This window comes from Solanum pennellii, chromosome 3, assembly GCF_001406875.1.
Source record: "Solanum pennellii chromosome 3, SPENNV200".
NCBI classification, from domain to species: domain Eukaryota; kingdom Viridiplantae; phylum Streptophyta; class Magnoliopsida; order Solanales; family Solanaceae; genus Solanum; species Solanum pennellii.
Genome location: NC_028639.1, coordinates 70,217,272 through 70,244,651, shown reverse-complemented (window position 1 = coordinate 70,244,651; position 27,380 = coordinate 70,217,272). Strand labels below are relative to the sequence as shown.

Here is a 27,380-nt window from a genome sequence, read left to right as displayed (position 1 = left end):
AATTAAAAAAAAAGTTGGTAATTCTTTGAAAGAGAGAGTAATTCATTTGTGAGTTTAAGTTATATAGTAATTATAATAAAAAAATAAAAATAATTAAGTTAAGATACATAAATACAAATAAATTTTAATAGAATTAAGTTATAAATTTAAGCTCTTAACTGTTATTATTAGTTAAGTTACATTAATAATGCAAAAAAATAATATTACATTTAACTTATCATATCAAGTAAAAAACCTTCTCAATAACATGTTTAAGAGTTCACGTTATATGTTTATAAAGATTGTGTTACATGATTTTATAATAGAAGATTGTTCTCCGCTTTTTAAGGTTACCAATTATGCTTATAATATCATCTTTTAATATGACTTGATAATGCAATTTAATGATACAAAATCAATGAACATAATTTATTTACATGACTCAAAATCATAAACAGTGGCAACACCTTATACTACCTCCTTTAAATTATAAAAGAATTGCTATATACCCGATAGGGTGAAAAGTATTTTGCACTGTCAATAGAAATTAAACTCATATTTTTTATGATAAGAGCATGGAGTAATAATGGAAAAAACTATATTTGTGGATAGGGAAATAAATTATAAAATAGGAAATCGAACTATAACCTATATAATGAAATTTCATATAACAAATCAATCAGCTACTAAGATTTCTCGAGTTAAAAAGTTAATTGAGACTTTGGAATTCCATAATTTAAAGTTTTGAACTGAACAAGTGAAAATTTTTTACTACTGTAGTTGTTAATTTGCGAGTGGCTAAATGCTTATGACATGACATAATCCATATCTAGAACAAATTAACTTAATAATGTTTGTACATGTAACTTTAGAAGAAAGATAAAAAAGAACAATCAATGATGACGAATAGCAAACTACTCTATAATTGGAAAACAATTTAGAGAAATTTTGACAGATCACTCATCAAATATTCTTTCTTTTGTTAAAACTGTGCCCTCTTCAAACTCGTAAGGCAAATTAATCACACAATAAAAAAGGTGAAGAAAGAAAAAAAGAATGTTCAGAACAAATTTAACAACAAAAAAAAAGTAAGAAGAAAAAATAAGGAACTTTAAACATCCAAACTTACAAAACACAAGTTGGGAAAGAATGGATGAATTTGATGATCAATTCAATCAACAGTCTATAAGCTATGAATGATGGCTCGTGGTATCGTGCCGATCATCTGTTCCACCGCCGTGATGCGAATGGGACCCACTCGCCTGAGATTCCGATACACCGCCACCACCTCTATATGGATTTAGTCCGGCAAACATGCCTAATTGACCTTCTCCCAATCCATTATTACCACCGCCGCCACCGCTACTGCCGCCGCCTAGTTGTTGACTAGGCAAAAGCGCAACTGAAGTGGGAAAATTCATAAATTGCAATCCACTTGGCATTGTGCCTCTATACAAAGCACCAGAATTGCTTACGGATTGAAACGGCCAAATCGGATCGCCTCCAATAACTTGGTTACTAGGAATCGGATTCGTCACCATCCAAAAATTAGCCGGAATTGAAGAATGACTTGTTGGCATCGTACCAGTACTCGACTGTAGCAAATAGCTTCCCATTTGCTGTTGTTGTTGTTGATGCTGCTGCTGTTCCAAATCTAAATCTGACCTTCGTTTCCTACTTAAATTATCCTCCGCCGGACTCGACTCCGTTAAATCGATTGAATTGTCACGCAATTCAGGCTTTGTTTGTAACTGTATATTAGAGCTTAAATTCGCCGACTGAAAATTCAACAACGTAGTAGCTGAAGTATCAGTCGACAATCCAATTCCCGGAGGAAATAGCCCTCGTCGTTGTGAGAGAGAAAAATTCGGATTGAAATATGAAGATCGTAGCTGTGAAGGTACTGACATGCTGGAGCCTGAGCTACGTAGTGAAATATTAAGCGACGTGAAGTTTGCTGGGATTGTACCAGTTCCTGTAGCGGCGATTACTGCTGGTTCCGCTTGTTGAAGTAGCCACTCTATTGTTTCGCCATCGGATTTATGACCCAGTTCTCGTGTGAGCTGAAAAACCCTAGCCGCACAAAGCGCAGGCATGCGGATACGTCTGCCACGACCATCAACCTATCGACACAAAATATAAATAAGTAATTAGTTCAATATTTTGTTCGTTTAAGCTTTTAGATGAGAAGAAAGTATAACAAACCTTAGTATGACGGTCTTTGGTGGAGGTTCGTTTTGGGGGCGGCTTTTTAGATGTATCGGCACCAGAAGCTGAGATTTGAAGAGTTGAAATTGTTGATCGAGGTGTATTATTAGGGTTTGTATGAGTATTATCTGTGTTTGAAATAGCAAGAGAAGTAGTATAAGCAGCTGCAGCGTTGGATGAACTGGAACAAGCTTCGTCTTCTTTTTTCTCAAGTAATTGGAACGGAAAAGTCGCGATAGGGCGGTGATTGTGTTGGTGATGGTGTTGGTGGAGATGATCATCACCTCCTCCATCCATGTTCACAAAGTAGTAATGACTAAAAACTCGCTCTTAAAAAAAAATAAAAATATGAGCCCCTTCTTTCTCTTTTCTCTTTTTTTTTCCTCAATAGACCAAGTTCTTTTTTATGAGAAAATAGTGACAAGACACTATATTTAATTCTTTGTGGGTCTGTTTATGTTTCTTTCTCTCTCTTTGAATGAATGAAATGAAACAAAATGTTCCCTTTTATCATTTTAAATAAAAAATAAATAAAATTGGTATTTGTATTAGCTGGGATTAATATGTCTCTTTCGAGTGTAGATGATTGTATGGAATTTTCTTTAGGCATTTGACGTGTAACATGTGTTGGTTCGGATAAGAGGTGAAAGAGGGATAGAAAAGCTTTAAGCATCAACGATAATGAGTGGGAATTATAAAGCTTTAAACATTGTGAAGAAAAAAATGAACAAAAGGAGAAAAAGGAAATTATTTGCTTTTGTTCAAGGCTTACTTTTTTAATTTGCCTTTTTGACAAATATGACTGGAAAATAATAATTGTATATATTGCTGAATTTTATTTTGATTTTTGGAGAAAATACTTTTAATTGTGGTTGGACAGAGCCTTTGGTTCAGACTCCACGTGAGGTGCTCTTTACATCATTCAATCCATAAAGACAATGGTGGCCAAAGGTGGGGTCCATTCCCAAGAGTCAATTTATGTTTAATGTTTATGGAAATAGTCGGATAAATTTACTCTAAATTATAATATCGATTGGTTATTTTTAATTTAAAAGTTATATTAATGAATATTTGTTTATTTATAATTTTTTGAAAATAAAAATGGAGAAGTTTTGTAAAGGGAAGATTTTATCAATCAAAGGTAACATAGGGTCCATTACTTCATTCATGTAATCATTTCCATTCACCTTTGGCTCTTTGCCTTTGTTCTCAACCTTTACCTTCTTTGGGATTCCTCCAATTATTTTCCCTCCTTTTTCATCTCTGTCTATGGCTCTTTGGACATAATCCTATGCTACCTACTCTCCTCCTACAGTATATTCATATTATTTCTTCTATTACAAAAGAGAAATGTTCAAATATTTCATTGAATTTGAGAATAAAAGCGTATTTATATTCTTCCGTGAAAGTTTGGTTCATTTATATCACTATTAGAATTGTCAATATGGACTGATCCATCCTATTTGGGCTAATTCATACAAACTTTAAAATTTTACGGTGAGGTCAGACTAGCACATTTTTTTGTGGCCAGAAATAGATCGGCTTAGCCCACAAATACGGGGACTACGGATTGTCCGTGCCAGCCCATTTTCTTAAAATTATATTTTTTTAATTTTTTAAATTAAATTATATTTTAAAAATATTATCATAAATATCGACAAGACAATATTACATAGTGTTAGTGTTACTGCTTCTTAATCAAATCTACAAATAAAATTATCTTTACAATATTTTTATTAAGTTTGATTTCAAGTAAAAACATAAATAGCTAAATAGAAATATTAACCTAATTGTTTTACTTATAAACATAATTTGTATTTAAATTCTAATATTTCAAACTTTAAACAGACTTTGAGTTTAAGTTCTTGATATTTTTAATGCTTTATTTTATTTTTAATTTTTAATTAATTTTTTGCTTAGCCCACGGGCTGGTTCTGTCCATATTTCTCAAACCCCACAAATTGATACACTTATTCAGGCCGGGTAAAAAAAAATTTCTTAGATGAACTCCAAAAATCGTAACCCAACCCTATCAGATCACGGGTAAGGCCAGGCCGGCCCAATGAGTCTAGCCTATATTGACAGTTCTAATCATTATCGTTTGAGCAAAGACTCATTATACTTTATTAACTAAATTATTTTTTAAAAATAAAATGATCAAATATACATTAAATTTTAAGAGAAATTTTATTTATATTATTTTACTTAAAGAAATAATGACATTAATGAGATTTTTCTCTGAATAGAAGCGGATAGATGAGCCAATTTTTACGGCGAGAGAAGAAGAATGATAACTAAAGGTGGGTCGGTTTAGTGTTATATATGTATTGCCGGTGCTTTAATTAGCATGGTGACACCCTACTTCATCTATTTTATTGTATGTACTATATATATACACGCACCTTTTTGGGTGGGCATATATTTTTCATATATATATATATATATATATATATATATATATAAAATAGATGGNTCAGATCACGGGTAAGGCCAGGCCGGCCCAATGAGTCTAGCCTATATTGACAGTTCTAATCATTATCGTTTGAGCAAAGACTCATTATACTTTATTAACTAAATTATTTTTTAAAAATAAAATGATCAAATATACATTAAATTTTAAGAGAAATTTTATTTATATTATTTTACTTAAAGAAATAATGACATTAATGAGATTTTTCTCTGAATAGAAGCGGATAGATGAGCCAATTTTTACGGCGAGAGAAGAAGAATGATAACTAAAGGTGGGTCGGTTTAGTGTTATATATGTATTGCCGGTGCTTTAATTAGCATGGTGACACCCTACTTCATCTATTTTATTGTATGTACTATATATATACACGCACCTTTTTGGGTGGGCATATATTTTTCATATATATATATATATATATATATATATATATATAAAATAGATGGAGATGTTAAAAGATTTTACATGATTAGATCATTTAAAAGTCAATTAAAAGAAATTATTTATGCAAACATGCATGAGTAATTGATAGCTTTCAAAAAAATGAAATGCATTCTTCTACAAGAAAATAAGAAAGTATATATATATATATATATATAAAAGAAAATAACTTTTGAACTTTATAGTATGAAGATTGGTATGGGTGCAAGACTGGCAGCTATGGAGAGATGCATCTTTCAAAAGTTTGTTTAACAATACCAAGGTAAGCACCCTCTATATTATAATTGGAAGCGGAGCAAGGCTGGGTTCATGGATCCAGATGAATTAGATCTTATATTTTCATTAGAAGATTATATATACATTAACACGTGAACCACCTAACAAAGCTAATTGATGGGTCAGTAGTGAGGAAGGGGTCGTAGAAATGTTTTTCACGCTAGAGTCGTGGATTTCGAATCTCACTATCAACGAAAGTTCTTTTTTTAAGTAAACAAATTAAATTGTGTTTTGCAATATTTTTCTCTTGTATCTTAAAATTTAGAATCTCAAACTCTTAATCCTGACTCTGCCCGAATTTATAGTTATAGTTATTTTTATATATAAGTAAAGCATTTTTTTAATAATTAGGAAGTAAATTCAGTCTGTACGTTGTTGACATACTTGGTATTATATTATATACACATTTTTCATTCTACTTTTTTCTCCGAAGTCCCAGCAAGGGACCTCTCTACAAGTCAATTTTTGCCGAATAAGGTCTAAATAAAATCGATCTTTCTTTATTTTGATCTAACCTTAGCTTAGTAGAGTGCTACTAATTGATATATATGCTATATTGAGATAAATAAAAGTATATGCATATATTATATATATTTATATGATAATGTCAGGTACGATTCCGTATGTCCTTTTATTTATAAATAAGGACGTGTTTGATTTGACATAAAGTTTAAAATAATTTTTTTTTTAAAAATATTATGATATCAAAGAAAGAAAAAATTATGCGATTAAGTAAATATAATATTAATTAATTAACTAAACATATCTACAGTTTGCGTTAATTACAATTTAAAACTTACTTATCTGTCCTTTCTCGCTCGCCTATCTCTCCTGCCTCTTCTAATCTCACTCGTCATTCTCTTCCCAGTAACATGTAGCTACAAACCGTAATTAGTAAACTATAGCTATGAAGCATAATTAAGCTACTTTTGAGTAACTATATGTAAAGGTTCCCCTTAAAGAAACGTAGCTATATATATATTTATGTGGCTATAAATTATCTTATTAATGGTAAAATGAAAAATTTAGAGTTAAAAAAAGTGCTAAATATAGAAAGGTATTTTTTTTAGAACTGATTTATACATGTATTACAGGACAAAGTGAGCATATATAATAACATTTCTCATTAGTTATCAATTTCTTGTAGTGTATTATTTCCGTCTAATTTCCTAACTGTATACATTTAAGTAAGGTGATTTTTTTTTTGAAGAAAAAGACCTAAAATCCAACAGAAGTCGAAGTCTGAAAAGTTTTGCTGTTTGTTGAGTCAATAATTAACGCTACCAATTAGCAATAACTAAACCATATTATCATGTGTTAAGTATGTTATTCAAATTATTGAATAGCATGAAGTACGTGTACGTACATTGATATATGGTGACTCTAGGGTGGTGCTTAGTGTTAGAAAGAATCAACTAAACTAGAGAAGAAAAATAATTAGAGAGTAAAGATAAACTCACAATATTATTCATTGCAATAATTTAAATGAAAATAAAAGATTACATCACTTTTTATAAGAAATAAAAAAAAATATTTTCCTGATAGATTCTAACCTACAAAAGAAACTATGGAAGAAAATATCCTTTTTTTTTATGAAAGAAAATATACAAAATTGTTTCAAATAGACTATCTAAGAGCTTAGAATTAATTTATGTTAAATGCACAATATTATTTAAGCAATTCTCAAACCATCTAAACATTTTTTTTCACCCCTTCATGAAACTTCACTTTTTTGTGCGATTCTAATCCAGTCTAACCATTTATTTACTTCTTGAAAATAAGAAATTAATTTATATCTAAATAACATCATGTCAATTCGATAATCCCTGTTAGATACGGATTAACACGAATTATAAAATAAATAAACTGGAAAGCAAAAAAGAAAAAAAGACAAGTAATAAGAGCCAGTCTGTATCAATCAATTTATGTATGTTAAACTGTCAACTCTTGTTTGATGAATGTGTTGGATTGCATTTATTATTTTTAGATCCATTCCAACTTATTATCACATATCCATTCCAACTCTTAACTCTTTTTCCTCTGTTCCCATTGATATGATACTACAAAACAAATTAATAATAGTATTTCCTTTAAATTCTTAATTAGTTTTTTCAAATTATAGAGGAATTCCCCTAAAAGAAGTTTGACTTTTGTAAATTTATTTTAAATTTCAACTTCTTACGGAGTCAAACTGTCAATAGTATGAATATTGGGACTTTAGTATTTTCATTATTTGACCATATTATATTGCTAGTTATGAATTTGGTGCCAAGATTCAAAAAAGGAGACTACTAATTGAGAAATGAATTAGAGAAATTTTTTTCTATAGTCCATGATGATGACAGTCCATTTTACTTGGAAAAAAAAATGAAACAGGAATATAATATAGCAAGGTCTGATTATAAAATTATTTCGTACGTTGAATGATCTATAGTTACATATATTTGTTTATAGTCTATGTCTATCACGAAATTTATGTACATAGGATATGTGTTGTACTGATCTAGCAATAGCGGAATCACTACATCGATAATTAATTTTTACTTGCCGTTAAATATATATTTTTAACGTTAAATATATATTTTTAACGGTAATTAGCACTTTTTATATGTCTGTAAAATCTTTAGCGATATTGACTCTGATAATATATCACTCATACCGATAAAGACGTTTACATTCTTTATTAATGTCAATATTTATTGCCGTTAAAAGTTATTTTTGTTGTAGTGCACGTCAAAGTGGCATAACATCTATTACCAGACAAGGACAATTTAGTCATCCTATGTGTTATTACGGTGACTAAATTAGTTCACGAGAATATGATCCGTCTAGTTAACATGTTCAAATTTGAGTGAATAAACTTTAGTCATTTTGATCATCTCGCTGAAATGCAAGTAAGTTTGCCTACCATAGGTCCTTATGATCGGGCCTTTCTCTAGACCTAAGTAGAATGATATACGAAATAATTAAATAATATATTTTGAACACCCTTAACATAATAAGTGTTATTTCTGGACATCCTTTGTTAAATTCCTGGCTCCCCAACTGCTCTAGACCCTACGCATAGCAGGAGCTTTACTGAACCGGACTGTCCTTCCCTTTTTATATAGTGTGCAAAGAGGTTACATGATATGTGAAGTAAGGCAATTTATAAATATTGATCCTTCCAGAGTTTGAATATATAAATATTAGTATATATAAGTTGTCAACATCGATCACTCAGAAATTGGGTGACGTTAGCCTCTACAAGTAGAAGTGGCAAATAATATAGTAATCAAGTTGATCTCATGACATGTTTCAGAGGCAGGAGGAAGTGCAACATTAAGCATGTAAAGCTAATTGTGTTTGATCTAAAACCAACACAAGCTGCCCACCAAGTAAAGAGAGTAACAATTGTATTTTGTAGGGATGGAATTATGTGGGTGGGTGAAGGAACTAAAATGACATATCAAAATATATTATAGGGGTCCATAATATATATTTTACTTACTATATATATTATAAAAAATGTAGATTGAAATGCATGCAGAAATAGTACTACTAGCAGTAATTTTTTACAACATATTATGATCACGTGAAGCCAATTTGTGGACCTCTTGTCAATGTTGTTTTTTCTCACACCATAACCTTTGTATTTCATCCTACGAAATAAGAGAACTCTGAATTCGGCCTTCAAAAAATAGGTAAAATCGATGTTGAAATGGAATACTTGGACAGTTGTCTTGTGACAAAGCAAAAAATGAATGAACATCAGATTAATTATTTTTTCTTCTATCATATAAAGTTATGTATCGTGTAAAAAAACATAAGTTAAGATAAACCTGATATTGTCTCCGGTAAATTGTAATGGCTCGCAAATTTCATTTTCATATGTTTTTGCTATTTGTGGTCTCACCGATCGTACGATATATTTCACCTCGACAGAAACACACGTACAAAATTGTCTTAAGATAATAATAACAATTATGCAATTTCAGGAACTACTCATGTTTTCAACATTTCTTTTGTTTGTTTGTTTTAATTATTTAAGAAGTGATTTTTGAATCTAGAGGTAATAAATTAAAAATGTGTACAATGTACTACAGTATTTTCTGAATCTAGTGATTTTAAATTTATGGTGCAAAATATTTGGATTGTCAATTTATTAATATAAAGAAAAATAAAAATACACACACTTAAATAAAGACAGAAGATATAGTAATATTTACATTCTGTGGAAGCAGGATAAGAGGAGGAGGGCCTTCCTCACAATGCTTGTTGGATGAGTTACCAATCATTGAACTGCTACCTCAACTAAGAGGTGTGTATATTTGAAATAATATTGTTTTGAAACAATATTTAAGAAATCATAATTTTATTATATATTTTTTAAAGTTTATTATTTTGGGTACACACGTATTAAAAAATCATTACTATAATTAATAACACAACTATATGATTTGAAGGGTGCTCAATAAAATCTACTTTATTAAAAAATATATACTGCGTAAATAAGATATTACTGTGATGTTTTTAACAAAGAATAAGCCATTGTGTTCTAACATTATATTTTTGAAAAATTATCAATATGTAGTTTATGTATGTCTCTTCATTATTTAGATTGTGGGGAGAGGGAGAAAAGGGATTTATACTTAAAATATCGAATTGGTGTAATTTAATGTAATTTTAAAAATCAATTAAATTAATTTTTTTTAAAATGCGATATAATAATTAAAAATGGAGGGAGGAAAACTAAATGTATAGGGTCTATTTAGTGCTGAATTTGGTGTAGTGAAAACGGTTATATTAGTTTGTCCAAACCTGTATAATCTATTCTTTTGATGCTAAACCCAAAAAAAAAAGAAAAAAAAAAGGTGCAGGGAAACAAATTAGTGCTTTACAAAATAAAAGGAAAAAGGCACAACCTGCATAGTCCAAGTCCCACTCAGCCCATTTAATTTTGTTTAGAGCAGACCAACTGATCTCATACATCATCATTGATCCTCTTTTGTTTATTTATGTGGATTTACTTTATTTAATTTTTATCATATACTATTATTATAATTATTATATACATTGCGCCAAGCTGTTTAAAGATCTCTTCACTTCTATCTTCAACTATATCTATAATTAAAATGTCAGAGATATGATGAACACCATATCTCGTATAAAATTATGTGATTTAATTTATTTCTCTAGCTATTTGTTTTTATAAAGAGTGAAGAATATTTTAAAACTAAGAGTTGTTGATATTCTTTGGTCATATATTAGGATTTTTTTTATATAGTTCTGAAACAGAAAGTGAAGTCTATATCTTTTTTGCTAGCCCCTAATCACAGTGAGGAAAAAAGGGACTATTCGGGAGCTAAAATAGTACTTTCTTCGTTTTATTTTATATATCACATTTTTATTTTGTATTTATATTAAGAAATAATGTAACTTATTATTTTACGTTTATTTATTGTTTTTTTAAGTTAACTTTATTAATATATGACAAGATTAATTAACTATTCTATCAAGGGTATGATAGACAAAATATGATAGTTTATGCAATAAATTTTATAAATTGACAAGTATTGTGGTCTAGCTACTTATAGAAATGGATGACATATAAAATGGAACGGAGGTAGTGGTCACTCTCCCTAATTACTTGTTCACTTTCGAATTGACATACATATTAAGAAAACAACGATTGATATAGTATGAATTAAAAATTTAAGATTTTCAAGTCTTTTTCAAATAACTAATTGATGATATAATAGGTAAAAGAATTTGTCTTTACTTAATTTGTCAAAATGACAAGTAACTAAGAATCATTAAAAAAGAAAAGTGGACAAATTATAATCATGGACAAAAGGATTATATAAATAGTAGTTATTGTTGAATAGAGTGGGCAAATATACTTTGAAAGAACATGATTTTTACATGAAAATTGAAGAATTTGAAGTGATCAATAAAGAAAATATTGTAAAATAAAACACGATATTAAGATGAAATATTTTCAAAATGTTTAATGAGCAAAATGTACTTTTATTTGTTTCCTTTTTATTCATTCAATTTTGACAAGTTGTATGATCTTACAAGTTATTGGCACCAAAACATATTTATTAGGAGGGAATTAATAAGGGCTAAGAACCTGAGAGTCTTGGAAGTGAATCATGTGATAATAATTAACAAATATAAATCTGTGATAAGATTCCAAAAGGATATCATATAACTAAGAAATGATCAATTGACTCAAAGTCATTTTCTTTTATTTTTTGGTCACTGAAGTCATTTTTCATTACCTTTTAGTATATTATTGTTTTCATCCAAAATTCCAAAAGTCACCACGTAAGAATATCTTATCCAAACGATCTTCACATAAACCAATCAAAATATAACACATAAGAAAACAACGACAAGCACAAAAATATGGAGAAAAACACTTTCACGGAATAAGCTACACTTGTCATTATATACTTATATTCAATACTATTATTTATTTAAACAGAACCCACTAAAAAAATATCTTTTAAATTCTTAAGAGAAAGGAATTATAAGTTAGAAAATTGAACTATGATCGTTAAAGTAAAAAATTTAGATAATTAATTAAATTATATACTTAAATTTTTCCATTAAATTTTTAAATCGGGTAATCTTATAATAAATTTAGAAAAAATTTCACGTTGAAGAGTAAAACGCTCCCTGACTCTCGATAAAATGAGGAGAATTTTTTTTTTTATTGTCGGTTGCATGATTAAGGAAAGAATGATGGACACTCATGGAGATGATAATAATAAAAGCAAAATATGATTTTGACATATTTTTATTTTTTTTTAGAAGAAAAAAAAAAGAACACGTCATCAGAATAAGGAAAGGAGACACAAGGATTGAGAAAGCTCCTATCCTGTTTAAAGAAAAGTCAAGAGAAAATGCAACTTGCCAATTGAGTGCTTACTATTATTATTATTATATGATGCTGACATCAAATTTGTAGAAAACGATATTACCCAAACGTATAATAATAATAATAAATAATAATAATAATAATAATAATAATAATAATAATAATAATAATCCTTTCTATTTTTGGGCCACCAGCCACCAGAACAAATCCCAGCTAATCTTTTGGCTATTATTTCATTTCGTAAAGAGTAAATGTTACCTTTTAGTTTATATGACAATATTATTTAATTGAATAAAAAACGTAAAAAAAAAATAATTTTAAGATTCATAGATTAATAAGCCGTGAATATATATGTGACTTAAAATTTATCATTCAAAAATAAAATAAAAAATAGTTTTTAGATATAATGTGACATTTATATGGATAAATATAATCAAAATTAAAAATGTATCGCATAACTCAAATATGTATCCAACGAGTAATAAGCTATTGATATGAAAAGGTTTTTGCCTAGACCATGTATATATGTGTATCTATCAAATATGTATAGATTATAGACCTGAGTGAATTTGATAAAGATTACAAATCTATTAAGCATAATTGGATATTTTCTTTTATTAAGTTTTCATATGATGTCCAATATTTTCATTAAAATACAAAGTCATTTTGAAAAAATCGATTGAAAATCTCTAATTAAAAGTAGAAGAATCCATATCATCCTATCAAAACCATATTTACACATAAATTGAGACATTGATATTAATGAATCTCTCATTACTCTCTCGTTTACATGTAAAATTTGAAATTCCGCGATAATAATGACTATTTTTTTTTTGGTATATCCATTAGAAATGGACCTGGACGCCTGTCCAATCCAACCCTGCTGGGCTGTATGAATTTAGTCCATTAAGAGATAATTTGGCCCAAAAATCTATCAAATGTGTTACTCCCTTGATTTCTTCCTTTCTTGTAAAGAATAGAAAAGAAAACAAAAATGGAAGACTAGCTAGAAGATTAACATGAGTTTATATTTAAAATGAAGGGGAACAATGATTGATAAAACACAAATTTAATGATTTTCTATTGATCTAGTGAGTGAAAAATGAGATAAACCAAGATCTTCTTCAAGTCCAGCAGCACGTTTGAGTTTATTTTCGTTGCGTTTTTGTAAATAATCACTGTAAATGAATCCCTTATAATTTGGTTTCTCATCAATTTGCTTAGTGAAATGGGGAAGGGGTTCAAGCCATTTTTCCCCTGATACATTATAGAAGAATGAAAATGAATTTCTTGATCTCCCATTCGGTCTCATCGCCCTATGATTTGGACTCTTGTATTTGTCATTCGTCAGCACCTTCAACAAAAAATAAAATAAAATAAAATAAATAAACATCTAGTATCTGGTTAGACTAATTCAAATTTAAGAGTGTTGGAAAAAGTTTTTGAGTCGGGTCCACCAATAAAGGATACTAGTCGCGTGTAACTCCTCAAGTTATGGTTGTCTGCAATTACAAGACTCAAACTCAAGATCTCTAGTTAAGAGTAGAGTAATCCGATCCATCCCATTACATCCCTTAGGCGGTTTAAATATTAATGATACTTATATAATGTAGCAAGTATAATTTTTGTTTACCTGAAGAACAATACCAATGTTAACAACAAGGGCACCTTTATTGGGGGTTACTGGGATCCAATTACCATCTTTTTGAACTTCAAGCCCTCCAACTTCATCCTGTAACACAAATGTTATACATCCAACATCTCTATGTGAATTTATTCCCATTTTCTCATTCTCTGTTGCTGGTAAATAATACAATGCTGTCAATACATCAGAATTCCTCTCATTGTTAAATTCTTGAAGAATACTTGGAGGCAGACCCAATGATTCACTAAGGATGCTTTCTAAAATTGCTCCGATCTTCACGAATTGATTGAATAAATCTCCCATTACTTCTCTGAAACATTGAATAAACAATTAGAAATTAATATGCAATGGCTATTCGTTCAACTTGAAGGACAAGTTTCTTTCTGTTTATTTTAAATTTTAAGTGATCAGCTTTTCATGCCCTACAAAGGTGATGATTTGTGTTCTATACATTAGATTAATAGAGAAATATGCAATCATTCACTCATATAAAATTGTTATACGGGATTTAAAATTAAATAGCCCTTAATCATTCACTCCAATAAAAATTGTTAAATCTATGGGATTTTAAAATTAAATAGCCCTTAATCATTTCTGTTCTGCCTCATATGGTCATATAAATAAAGTATTCATTTTCTGGATAGCTCTGTCATAAATTTTAAAAGATGTGAAGGTTCTCAACAAATAATGAGATAACTAGTAGTGTGTATTTAAGTTCAATATTTACGCAATCAGATCACCCAAAAAGGTAATGAAATATTAATTGATAACATGGTAAATATGATCAAACAATACTAATCATGTCAAAACTTTTTATGCATATAACTTATAAATCGTTTCGTTCTAATATATAACTTACTGGAGCTGTGGATGATTGGGAGGAAAAACATTGAAGGTGGATCCAGGGTGAAGCATGACCAAGTACTCTGCAAATTCATAAGATGGATTTGGTTTTCGGTTATAGCCTGCAGGAAAAGGCGCCCCTGGCAATGGAGAGCAGTTCATTTTCTCTTCAACAGGACACTCGAAAAAGGACTTTGATAGTTTTAAGGCGCGGCTCATAAGGTCCAAAGGCACCCCATGATTGATAATTTGGAAGAAGCCATATCGACTACATGCTTCGTTTATCACTTCTCTTGCCTTTCTCTGGCCATCTTCATCTCGTAAAAAGAACGGGGAGAGATCAACTATTGGCATCACTGAATTAGACATGTTTATTTACCACATTCAATATGACTAAGAAAAATCTTATTAGTACAAGATTACAAATAAAATGGTGGCTTTTTAAGTACTTATGTAGATACGTGTGTTTCTGGTTGATGATTAATGATAGATTATGAAAATAATCTATTTATTGTACAATATCTTTTGGTAAATATTCTAATTAGTTGTCATCTTTTATATTTAGCAATTATCTTTGTAATTGATTATTATCTATGTAATTGATAATAATCTCCGTAATTATCTCTTGCCTAAAATTAGGCTTGTACACTTTTGTATATATTAATTATTCAGTGAATGAGAATGACACGGCAAACATTCTTTTATGGTATCAGAGCAGGGCCCGTCTCACCCGATGTTGGGGTCCCCAAAATTGAAATTGCCCACGCACCAGATGCTAAGCACTGGGCGTGAGGTGGGGTGTTAAAGAAAGACAAAAGTCCCACATCGGTGATTAATGAGATGGGTGGACTCTTTATAAGGCATGGGCAATACTCCTCCCTTTGAGCTAGCTTTTGGGGTGTGAGTTAGGCCTAAGACCTAGCTTTTGGGGTGTGAGTTGGGCAATACTCCTCCCTTTTCTGACCTAATTCTCTCTTCCGCTTTTTCTTCTTCTCTAATCTTCTTATTCTCACACGGCTATCCACCATGGCCGAATCTCAGAAAATTCATCCCGCTACTCTTGTCACTAATATCAAGACCCACGTACCTGTTGTTCTTGAATATGACGGTTCCCAATACAACAACTGGTCTACTTTGTTCAAACTCCATTGCCGTGCTTATATGGTGATTGATCATATTACTCCGGTTGCTACGGAATCCGATGCTGATAAAGAGAAACCGGCTCCGAATTCTTCTGATGCAGCTCTCTGGCACCGACTTGATGATATTGTTCGACAGTGGATTTATGGTACTATTTCTAACGATCTCTTAAATTCCATTATTGATGCTGATGATAAGGCAATTGATACATGGAATCGTTTAGAAAATTTTTTCCACAACAACAAGTCTGCCCGGGCACTTAACCTTGATGCGCAGTTTACTAACACCAAACTCGAACAATTTGATGGTGTTAAACCTTATTGCACTCGTCTCAAAACCCTTGCTGACAGTTTACGAAACGTGGGTGATAAGGTATCCGACAATCGGATGGCGCTTCAACTTTTGAAAGGGCTTTCGGAGGAGTATAAGCCTTTTCGTACATCTGTTCGACATATTAGTCCCTTGCCTTCCTTTGATACTCTACGTTCCATGCTTGAACTAGAGGAACAAAGTAACTCTTCGGACCTTGCAATTGAAGCTCGCGAGGAGGCTCTTCTCACCGCCTCTTCCACAGCGTCACACCCTTCTAGTGATCATTCTTCATCTTCTAAAGGAGGGAATTCACGAGGTAGAGCCAAGGGTAAAGGGAAAGGCAGCGGCGGCAAGGGCAAAGGTGGTGCCGGCCGGAACAACCAGCAGCAGCAACAATCTTCGCAGCAGCAGCAACCGCGCCAAGGTGGCGCCTCCTCCCAACAGCAGCAGCAGCAGGGCATGGGGTGGATGTTTCCCCCATGGCCGTACTGGGGCAATGGCCCTTGGGCAACCCCACCTTGTCCGTACCCAGCCCAGGGTCCGGGCCCAAACCCGTGGACAGGGGCAAGGCCGTACCAGCCTCCTTCTCAAGGCATCCTCGGGTCTCGACCTAATCAAGCGTACTTCTCAAGCGCTCCATCTTCTCATCCGGGTTCTGTTCCTACCAACATTGAACAAGCTATGCACACAATGTCTCTCACCGATCCAAATTACTATATGGATACCGGGGCAACCTCTCACATGACGAATTCCCAAGGTAACTTATCTCCATATTTTAATTTGAGTAATCATGCTAATAATGCTATTACTGTTGGCAATGGTAGTAAAATACCTATTAAAGGTTATGGTCACGAATGTCTAAACCAAAACACTCTTCAACTCAAAAATGTCCTTCATGTCCCAAAAATTATTAAAAACCTAATATCAGTTAGAAAATTCACCACTGACAATCATGTTTCTGTTGAATTTGATCCGTTTGGGTTTTCTGTGAAGGATTTGCAGACGGGGAGCAAAATAGTGAGGTGTAATAGCAGTGGCGATCTCTATCCTTTTCTCACTGATCGTCAAATCATTTCACCTACCACCCCTTCAGCTTTTGCAGTTGTCTCTCCTAGTTTATGGCATTCCCGTTTAGGTCATCCGGGACATGCAATTCTTAGTAGTCTGCGTAGTAGTAATCTTATCAAATGTAATAAGGCTTCAAACGATATTTGTCATTCTTGCCCATTGGGAAAATTAATAAAAACGCCTTTTACAGATTCTTTATCTCATACTACTATGCCTTTTGACATTATTCACAGTGATTTATGGACATCTCCGATTCTTAGCTCACTTGGTCATAAGTATTATGTTCTCTTTCTTGATAATTACACGAATTTTTTATGGACGTTTCCTATTTCTTCTAAATCTCAAGTCTATAATCTTTTTATTCGTGTCCGAACTTATATTCGAACTCAATTTGAGAGAGAAATTAAAGCTTTCCAATGTGATAACGGCCGTGAATTTGAAAATGATCCCTTTAAGCAATTTTGTCAAAAATATGGAATGCATTTTAGATTCTCATGTCCATACACCTCTCCTCAAAATGGCAAATCGGAACGAAAAATTAAAACGATTAACAATGTTGTTCGTACGCTCCTTTGTCATGCTTCTATGCCTCCTTCTTTTTGGCATCATGCACTTGAAATGGCTACATACCTTCACAATATCATGCCCACAAAAATACTTGGTTATAAATCACCTACTCAGATCTTATATCAAAAAACTCCGGATTATTCACATCTACGTGTCTTTGGGTGTTTATGTTATCCTTTGATTCCCTCTTCCAAGATAAATAAACTCCAATCCCGGTCTACTCCATGTGTCTTTCTTGGATATCCATCCAATCATAGGGGGTATAAGTGTTTTGATATGTCGAGTCGTCGTATTATAATAGCCAAGCATGTGTGGTTTGATGAGTCGGTTTTTCCATTCTCTAAGGTACACACTCCCCTCCCTCATACATATGATTTCTTAAGTGACACTTCCAGTCCTTCGGACATTCCTATGTATCGTTCTATTCTTGAGTCGGGTATTGCTCCCTTGGATGCTACTTCACAGCCTGTACCGCACCCCACCCGCGGCCAGGACACCCATACCGCAGCCAGCCCGCAGCCTACCCTGCCTTCCCCTTCCCCGCAGCACACTCGCGACCATACCCAGCAAACCGCGACCCTCCTGCGGAACCCCCTGCAGCAAGGCAGTGGCAGCCTACCTCCTGTACCCGCTGCTAATGCCGAGCTGCACTCCCACCCCAGCCAACCGTGCACTCCACCTGTCAACGTACAGCAGGGGATGCACCCTTTTGTACCCGCTGCCAATGATAGGCAACCACCACCTTTTGCCATCACATCATCCTCTTCCCACTCCTCTCAACCATCGCATTCCATGAACACCCGTAGCAAACATGGAATTTTTAAACTGAATCCTAAATACCATGACCAGGCCAATCATACTACTACCTCCATATCACCCATTCCGAAGAACCCTGTTCAGGCCATTCGTGACCATAATTGGAAAATTGCTATGCAGGAAGAGTATGATGCTCTTATTAAAAATGGTACTTGGGATTTAGTCCCGCGACCGTCTGATGTCAATATTATTCGGTCTCTATGGATTTTTCGGCATAAGACTAAGTCTGATGGTTCTTTTGAAAGACATAAGGCTCGTCTTGTTGGTGATGGTAAGACACAGAGGGAAGGTATTGACTGTGATGAGACTTTTAGTCCGGTTGTTAAACCAGCTACTATTCGGGTGGTGCTTAGTATTGCTTTATCCAAGTCTTGGCCAATTCATCAATTGGATGTTAAAAATGCTTTCTTACATGGTAATTTAAATGAGACTGTTTACATGTACCAACCAATGGGGTTCAAGGATCCTAGTCGACCTGATCATGTTTGTCTTCTCCGTAAGTCTCTCTACGGTCTCAAACAAGCCCCCCGAGCTTGGTATCAAAGGTTTGCTGATTTTGTGGCGTCCATTGGATTTTCCCATAGCAAATCTGATAATTCATTGTTCATTTTTCGCCATGGTACTGAAACTGCTTTTATCCTACTTTATGTTGATGATATTATCTTAACTGCTTCTTCAGAATTTCTTAGGCTTCGAATTATTTCTCGCCTTGCATCTGAATTTGCTATGAAAGACTTGGGTCCACTGAGCTATTTCTTAGGTATTGCTGTCTCCCGGGACAAATCTGGTTTATTTTTGTCTCAAAAGAAATATGCTCAGGATATTATTGCTAAAGCAGGTATGACTTCTTGCAAACCATCTCTTACTCCTGTTGATTCCAAAGGGAAAATGAGTTCTTCATCCGGCGATCTTTATGAGAATGCTACTCACTATCGTAGTCTGTGTGGGGGTTTGCAATACTTGACTTTTACTCGTCCGGATATTTCTTATGCTGTTCAACAAGTTTGTCTGTTTATGCATGCTCCACGGGTTGAGCATATGAATGCTTTAAAGCGTGTTCTTCGCTATGTTCAAGGTACGCTTAACTATGGTTTGCACATGTCTAAGTCATCTGTTAGTTCTCTTTTGTCCTACACGGACGCAGACTGGGGCGGGTGTCCCGACACTCGTCGTTCTACGTCAGGTTATTGTGTGTTTCTAGGTGATAACCTGATATCTTGGTCAGCAAAACGACAACCAACTCTGTCTAAGTCTAGTGCTGAAGCAGAGTATCGTGGGGTTGCAAATGTAGTCTCTGAATCATGTTGGGTTCGAAACTTACTTTTCGAGCTAGGTTTTCCTATTTCCAAGGCTACATTGGTTTACTGTGATAATGTAAGTGCCATCTATCTTTCCAGTAATCCGGTACAACATCAACGTACCAAACATATTGAGATGGACATACATTTTGTTCGTGAGAAAGTTCAACGGGGTGAGGTTCGAGTACTACATGTACCATCTCGTTATCAGCTTGCCGACATTTTTACTAAAAGTCTCCCTCGGGTATTATTTGATGATTTCCGGCACAGTCTCAACATTCGTAAATCTCCCGTTTCGACTGCGGGGGTGTGATAGATTATGGAAATAATCTATTTATTGTACAATATCTTTTGGTAAATATTCTAATTAGTTGTCATCTTTTATATTTAGCAATTATCTTTGTAATTGATTATTATCTATGTAATTGATAATAATCTCCGTAATTATCTCTTGCCTAAAATTAGGCTTGTACACTTTTGTATATATTAATTATTCAGTGAATGAGAATGACACGGCAAACATTCTTTTAATTAACATTATAAAAAAGGATAAGTATGGTTACAGATTAATTAAATCAAATAATTTAAACTCCCCATAGAAAAAGGACATAACCACGTCACATGGATCCTTCAATTTATATAACTTCACGTGATTTCACTATAATTTGCGTTGTTTATCTTAATTAGTACTCTTTCTCATTTGTCTAATACAATTATTTTTAGAATTATCAAAGATTTGTTCAGAGAAAATCTCAATACTCTAGATCCCCATATAGTTTTTAATATGGAGTAAAATTTTTATAAAAACAGATGTATTGATGTCCAAAACTAGAGTAAACAATATGAAGGCGTTATTCTTAAAAGAAAAAAAGGAAAGCAAGAAAACAAAATCTGCAATTTCATTATTTTGAATTAGTAACAACATACAGCGGCAAGACACAGCTATAAATTTGAGGATTTCTTTTCATAGAATCTGAAAGAGGTGTTAACGTAACTAACAAAAACACATTGTGCTCGCTAACAATTTAAATTTTTAATTGAGATGGTCGCACACATCTTTATTTCCATAATATAGATGAATACATAGACGTCTTCTCTAATTAGAAATTGAGTAGTGGGTTATATGGATGAGATCTTCAGGTCTATCTGATGGATGACTCCTGTTTTTTATTCTAAGCAGATGATATTCTTCAAACAGGAATCCTCTGTACTTAGGCGACTCACCAATTTCCTCTGTAAATTATGGTAACGGCTCAACCCACTAGGATCCTTGCACATTATAGAAGAACACGTACGAGTAACGGTCTTTTTCACTTGGGTTCGCTGCTCTATGAGTTGCACTCTTGAATTTATTGTTGCTTAGCACCTTTTTTTATTTATGTCAAAATAAGTTGGTTAAATTTTGGGATAGTTAAAATGTGAAATGTATAACCAAGCAAGAGTGGAGTTATAAATAAAATACCTGAATGACATCACCAATGTTAACAATTAGTTTGTCTTTGAAAGGCGCTATGGGAATCCAGTGGTCATCTTTAAGAATTCCTCAAGGCCTTTAACTTCATCCTGGTAGAGAATAGTGAAGAAGCCAGGATCTTCATGTGCAGGTTTTCAATGTTGTCATCACTGGTAAATAGTGGAGTCCGAGCAACGAATCGCGAGACCCATCATTTCTGTAGTTTGATAGGAAGTCAGGAGGGAGGCCAAGACACTCACTTATGATTACACAACTCCTAGTTTTGTGAACTCGGAAATCATCTCCTCCAATACTTGCCTAACAATAACAAAAACAGTAACATTCTGAAAATGCAAAAAAAACTAGAAACAATTAAAATGAGTTGCAATCAAGAGAGAATATATTAGTACTTGAAATGAGGTAGTTTGTTGGGGCAGACATCGACGACAGAGAATGGAAAACGAAACACCAAGTTCTCAACTGAATTCTTTGTGCTTTTTAAATAATCATCAGAACAAGCAAAGAAATTCTTATACATATACATGGTTTGGCTCAACAAATCCAAAGGAATTCCATGATTCACAATTTGGAAGAAACAAAAGTTAACACAAGCTTCTCTAATTTGCTCAATAGCCTTCGTTTTTGCTTCTCCATTTTCATCTGATCTAAAAAATGGAGTAACATCAATTCTTGGAATATCAAAACTAGCCATCATATTTGCCTTCACTCTTCTTAGTCTTATATTTGGATTTTCTGTTGAGTTTAATTTATAAGCATTTTCTGATCTTACATATTTACAAGGAGGAGCTAAGAGACATAGTGGGATTCTCTATCTTTAGGTAGATATCGATCGACAGTATTTTATATCAATCAAATTATTCAATTTAAAACTTTTATCTACAAAATTTACTCAACCACATTTATCATTAACATAATTTGACATGACAAAATAAAATTACTAGTATTTTTTATGTCAGTTTATAAACATAAACCCCATATATAGATAATAAAGTCTTACCTAAAAAAGAGGCTCTTTAATGTTACCCCATTATTTCTTCAGTTCCCCTGTGTGGGCCTTAGTAACGTTACCAGCAGACAAAAATTGTGGTTTATTTTTTAGCGTTAATTATCAACTATTTGTTCAGAAAACAAAATCTGAATAATCTAGATTCCATCTGTTAAGTTTATAAAACAGATGCATTGGTGTCTAAACTAAAAAACAAAAAGTAAACAATATGAAGGAGTACTCGACGTTATTCAGAAAAGAAAGAATCAAGATCTGCTATTTGTCCTCTAATTAGAAATTGAGTACTGCATTATATCGATCATATCTTCAGGTCTATGGACTATGAGTCGAGTTCTGAGTCTCAACTGCAGATATTCTTTGTAGATGAATCCTTTGTACTAGTAAAAAATAAATCCAAGAAGAATATAAAAGTCAAGGGTAAGATTGAGTTATTAGTCTCAAACTTCAATTTATATATATGTATGAACTAAAAAAAGATAGTTTGCCTATCAAAAGTAACCTGAAGTATGGTCTTCAACTCTGTCCAAAAACACTTGATAGTTCATCGATCAATTCTTCTTGGATTTATTGGATCTTTTTCATCATACTTGTGCTCAACAACTCCAAAGGATTTCCGTGATTCACAATCTCGAAGAAACCATAGTTAACACAAGCTTCTCTAATTTGTTCCATAGCCTTATTTTTCGCTTCTTCATTTTCCTCTGATCTAAACAATGGAGAAATATCAATCTATTCTAACATTCAATACTAGAATGATGTTTCTTCACCCTCAATGTTGTTCGCAACCTCTTTTATAAAACAAAAAAAGTAAAGTTTTAAGGAGAAGTCAGTTGTTGATTTCTGCCCATGTGGCCATATAAATATTCAGTTTCTGGCCATGAACTTGTTTTGTTACATCTAAATTAGTACTATTTCACATTTGTTGAGAAAAAGATCTCAATAATCTTTATTCCATGTAGCTTTAATAGGGAGTTAAATTTTATAAAACAGATGCATTGGTGTCTAAAACAATATGAAAGGAGTAGTTGATGTTATTTGGAAAAGAAAGAAAACAAAAGATCTGCATACATATCATTGCTATGTTTCTTGCCATATATAGAGAAAATTTCTCATCACATAAACTTTTTGTCTAATTAGAAATTGAGTAGTGTGTTATATGGATGAGATCTTCAGGTCTAGCTGGTGGATGACTCCTGTTTCTGAATCTCAACTCATGATATTCTTCAAACACGAATCCTCTATACTTGGGAGACTCTCCAATTTCCTTTGTAAATTGTGGTAATGGCTCAATCCACTTGTCTCCTTGCACATTATAGAAGAACACGTACGAGTAACGGTTTGTTTCAATTGGTCTCACTACTTTGTGAGTTGCACTCTTGAATTTATTGTTGCTTAGCACCTTTATGTATGTCAACAACGTCATAAGAAGTTAAAATTTTGGGATAATGGTAAATTTGAAATCAACGAGCATTCGAATTGTATATACCTGAATGACATCACCAATGTTAACAACTAGTTTGTCTTTGGAAGGCGGTATGGGTATCCAGTGCTCATCTTTGTGCACCTGAAGGCCTCCGATTTCATCCTGGTAGAGAATAGTGAAGCAGCCAGGATCTTCATGCGCAGGTTTTCCTGTGTTGTCATCTTCTGTCGCTGGAAAGTAGTGCAGCCCCATCAACGAGTCCCGAGAACGATCATTTCTGTAGTTTGAGAGGAAGTCAGGAGGGAGTCCAAGACACTCACTTATGATCCCTTCCAACACAACTCCTAATTTTGTGAAATGGGAAACAATCTCCTCCAATACTTTCCTAAGAATATCAAACAGAGAACATGAAAATTAAATAACAGAGGATCGGCAGTTAATTTGAGAGAGAATATAGCGGAATTAATGTTACTTGAAATGAGGTGTAATGCTGCGGCAGTTATTGAAGCCAGAGAATGGAAAACGAAACCACAAGTGCTCAAAAGTCTCAGCTGAATTCGGTGTGCTTTTTAAATAATTATCAGGTACACACTGTTTTTCTTCATCGGAACAGGCAAAGAAAGTCTTATACATATCGATGGTTCTGCTCAACAAGTCAGAAGGAATTCCGTGATTCACAATTTGAAAGAAACCATAGCTAACACAAGCTTCTCTAATTTGCTCAATGGCCTTCTTTTTTGCTCCTTCATTTTCCTCTGATTTAAAAAATGGAGAAACATCAATTGTTGGAATATCAAAACTAGCCATATTGATATTTTCCTTAATTTTCGTTCTTCGTCTTATATTGGATGTTGTATTGAGTTTATTTTATAAGAAGTTAGTTAAATTTGGCATCTCTTCATTTCTCCAAGTTCTTATCTGGACAAGAGATTCAGGTGTTTAAATATCAACCGTTAATTTAGATTTATGACATGTGTTCTTTTGTTTTTTTGGTCGCTGAATGTCATTTTCCATTGCCTACCTGTCTGTTCATGTCCTGATCCAGAATTCCAAAAGCCAAAAAATTTTAAAAATTCAAAAGCCAGTATTGAATCAAGGTCCACAGAAACATTATTAAAATACAACAGATCAGCAAACTCTGATCCAAAATTCCAAAACCAATAAAAAATTATAATGTGCCTGCCCACCTGATGAAAGATGACGATGGGCAAACTAATAGCCTTCTGTTTTCTTATTTTTAATGTTAATAGGTAATATGCATTGGTGTCTAAAACTAGAGTAAACAATATGAAGGAGTACTTGACATTATTCAGAAAAAAAAAAATAGGAAACAAACAAACAAGTTTTGCAGTATCTGCAATTTGATTATTTTAAATCAGTAACAACAAACAGCGCATTGAGGATTCCTCTTCAAAGAATCAGGCTTATACGATCAAAGACGTGTCAACATAATTAAGAAAATAATTGTGTCCCCGGAACAGTTTAAATGAGATAGTCACACACTTTGACATACGTATTTATGTTATGTTTCTTTCCATAGAAACTTGTGCTCTAATTAGAAATTGAGTAGTGGGATATGTTGAAATGATCTTCAGGTCTAGCTGGTGGATGAGTCTCGTCTCTGCGTCTCCGCTGCACATATTCTTTAAAGATGAATCCTCTGTACTTGGGCGATTCTCCAATTTCCTTGGTACACTGTGGTAATGGCTCAATCCACTTGTCTCCTTGCACGTTGAAGAAGAAAGCACACGAGTAACGGATTGTTTCTCTTGGTCTGATCACCCTGTGCGTTGCACTCTTGAATTTATTGTTGCTTAGCACCTTTTTAATACGTCAACACAAAATAAAATGTTAAATTGAAGAATTATAACTGTGAAATAAATCAGTAATAACCAAACTATAATTTACCTGAATGACATCACCAATATTAACTACTAGTTTGTGTTTCGAAGGCGCTATGGGAATCCACTGTTCATCTTTCTGCACCTGAAGACCTCCAACTTCAGGCTGGTAGAGAATGGTGATGCAGCCAGGATCTTTGTGTGCGGATTTTCCTACGTTCTCAGCTTCTGTCGCTGGACTGTAGTGGATGCCGAGCAAGAAATCCTTAGCCTGATCATTTCTGTAGTTTGCTAGGAAGTTAGGAGGGATGCCCAGACACTCACTTATGATTCTCCCCAATACAAATCCTAAATTTGTGAAACGTGAAGCCATCTCCTCCAATACTTGCCTAACAATATCAAAACAGATCTATTTCACAAACAACATTCTTAAATCACCATAACAGGAAATCGCTTAAACTAGAAACAGTTTCCAGTAAATTAGTAAAACATTACTTGAAATGAGGTGGATTTTCGGGGCAGACGTTGAAACCAGAGGATGAAAGATGAAACAGTAGCTGCTCATAAGTCCCAGCTGATTTCTTTGTGCTTTTGAAATAGTTATCAGAAGGTACCGATAGTTTTTCTTCATCTGAACAAGCAAAGAAAGTCTTGTACATATCCATGATTCTGCTCAACAAATCCAAAGGAATTCCGTGATTCGCAATTTGGAAGAAGCCATAGTTAACACAAGCTTCTCTCATTTGCTCAATCGCCTTCTTTTTCCCTTCTTCATTTTCATCTGATCTAATGAATGGAGAAACATCAATTGTTGGAATATCAAAACTAGCCATGATGTCTTCCTAAATTTTCTCCACTCTCAATACACAAATATGCAATCATTCACTCTAATAAAATACTTAAAACAGAATTTAAAATTAATTTGCCCTTAATCATTTCTGTTCTGCCCCATACGGCCATATAAATAATTCTATTCAATTTCTTGATACCTCTCTCAGAAATTTAAAAGGAATAATGAACAAATGTGTTCTTTAACTTGGCTTCAGTTCACAACTTTCAAACTTCGAAGGTATACAAGTAGACACTAAACTTGTTTAAAAATTAAACTAAAATACATTAAATAAATTATGATGCATCGAAGAATTAAAGTTTATTAGATAAATTTAAAAATATTAAATATATTACTTAATTTTAAACTTTATTTGGCTCATTTCAATTTTCATACTTAGAACCTAAACTTAAATAGCAAAAATCTAAATAACAAAATATGAAACATTAAAGATCTAAAGTCTAAACTAAACAAAACTCAATTTAATTCAAGTTTGAACAGCAACTTGGTGTTTCTACTTTCTACTTTATGATTTTATCATTTCATGTTGTTACTATGAAGTTTGAACAATGAATTGATGTTCTTACCTTTTATTGTTAGACGTGTAGTTGTTACTTTGAAGTTTGAAGTGTGAACTGAAAAATAATTATTATTTTATCATATTTTCTCGTTATTTTCTTTATTCTTATTCACACCAAAAAATTGATTCAAAAACACCAAAAAACTAAATTGAACTGAATCAAACTAGTTTAATTTGAAATATGATGCACACTTTTCTAAAATTAAATACCAAAGAGACGCATATTACCTATGTCTAATTCAAACGTTAATGGCATGAATTGGAGATCATCACAATGCACCTCACCGGCAAGAAGTAGT

At 32.9% G+C, this 27,380-nt stretch overlaps 4 protein-coding genes and 1 pseudogene across 4 annotated transcripts; all 5 read right to left on the bottom strand.

Moving 5' to 3' along the window:
• Positions 1-894: 894 nt before the first annotated feature.
• On the bottom strand, positions 895-2,686 carry LOC107012246 (transcription factor TCP14). The gene is made up of 2 exons (XM_015212037.2): positions 2,185-2,686; positions 895-2,102 (listed from the first exon to the last, which is right to left on the bottom strand). Exons 1-2 carry the CDS (start codon positions 2,482-2,484, stop codon positions 1,170-1,172), a joined length of 1,233 nt encoding a protein of 410 aa, XP_015067523.1. The 5' UTR covers positions 2,485-2,686; the 3' UTR covers positions 895-1,169.
• Positions 2,687-13,255: 10,569 nt separating this feature from the next.
• On the bottom strand, positions 13,256-15,151 carry LOC107012634 (probable 2-oxoglutarate-dependent dioxygenase At3g111800). Its single transcript, XM_015212517.2, has 3 exons — positions 14,744-15,151; positions 13,873-14,194; positions 13,256-13,593 (listed from the first exon to the last, which is right to left on the bottom strand). Exons 1-3 carry the CDS (start codon positions 15,094-15,096, stop codon positions 13,309-13,311), a joined length of 960 nt encoding a protein of 319 aa, XP_015068003.1. The 5' UTR covers positions 15,097-15,151; the 3' UTR covers positions 13,256-13,308.
• A 5,655-nt stretch (positions 15,152-20,806) lies between these two features.
• On the bottom strand, positions 20,807-23,141 carry LOC107012637 (annotated as a pseudogene).
• A 270-nt stretch (positions 23,142-23,411) lies between these two features.
• On the bottom strand, positions 23,412-24,742 carry LOC107012636 (1-aminocyclopropane-1-carboxylate oxidase 1-like). The gene is made up of 3 exons (XM_015212519.2): positions 24,304-24,742; positions 23,895-24,216; positions 23,412-23,807 (listed from the first exon to the last, which is right to left on the bottom strand). Exons 1-3 carry the CDS (start codon positions 24,636-24,638, stop codon positions 23,538-23,540), a joined length of 927 nt encoding a protein of 308 aa, XP_015068005.1. The 5' UTR covers positions 24,639-24,742; the 3' UTR covers positions 23,412-23,537.
• Positions 24,743-25,155: 413 nt separating this feature from the next.
• LOC107012635 (protein DOWNY MILDEW RESISTANCE 6-like) lies at positions 25,156-26,631 on the bottom strand. The gene is made up of 3 exons (XM_015212518.2): positions 26,168-26,631; positions 25,740-26,061; positions 25,156-25,652 (listed from the first exon to the last, which is right to left on the bottom strand). The coding sequence occupies exons 1-3, from the start codon at positions 26,503-26,505 to the stop codon at positions 25,383-25,385; spliced, it is 930 nt and encodes a 309-aa protein (XP_015068004.1). The 5' UTR covers positions 26,506-26,631; the 3' UTR covers positions 25,156-25,382.
• Positions 26,632-27,380: the final 749 nt, after the last annotated feature.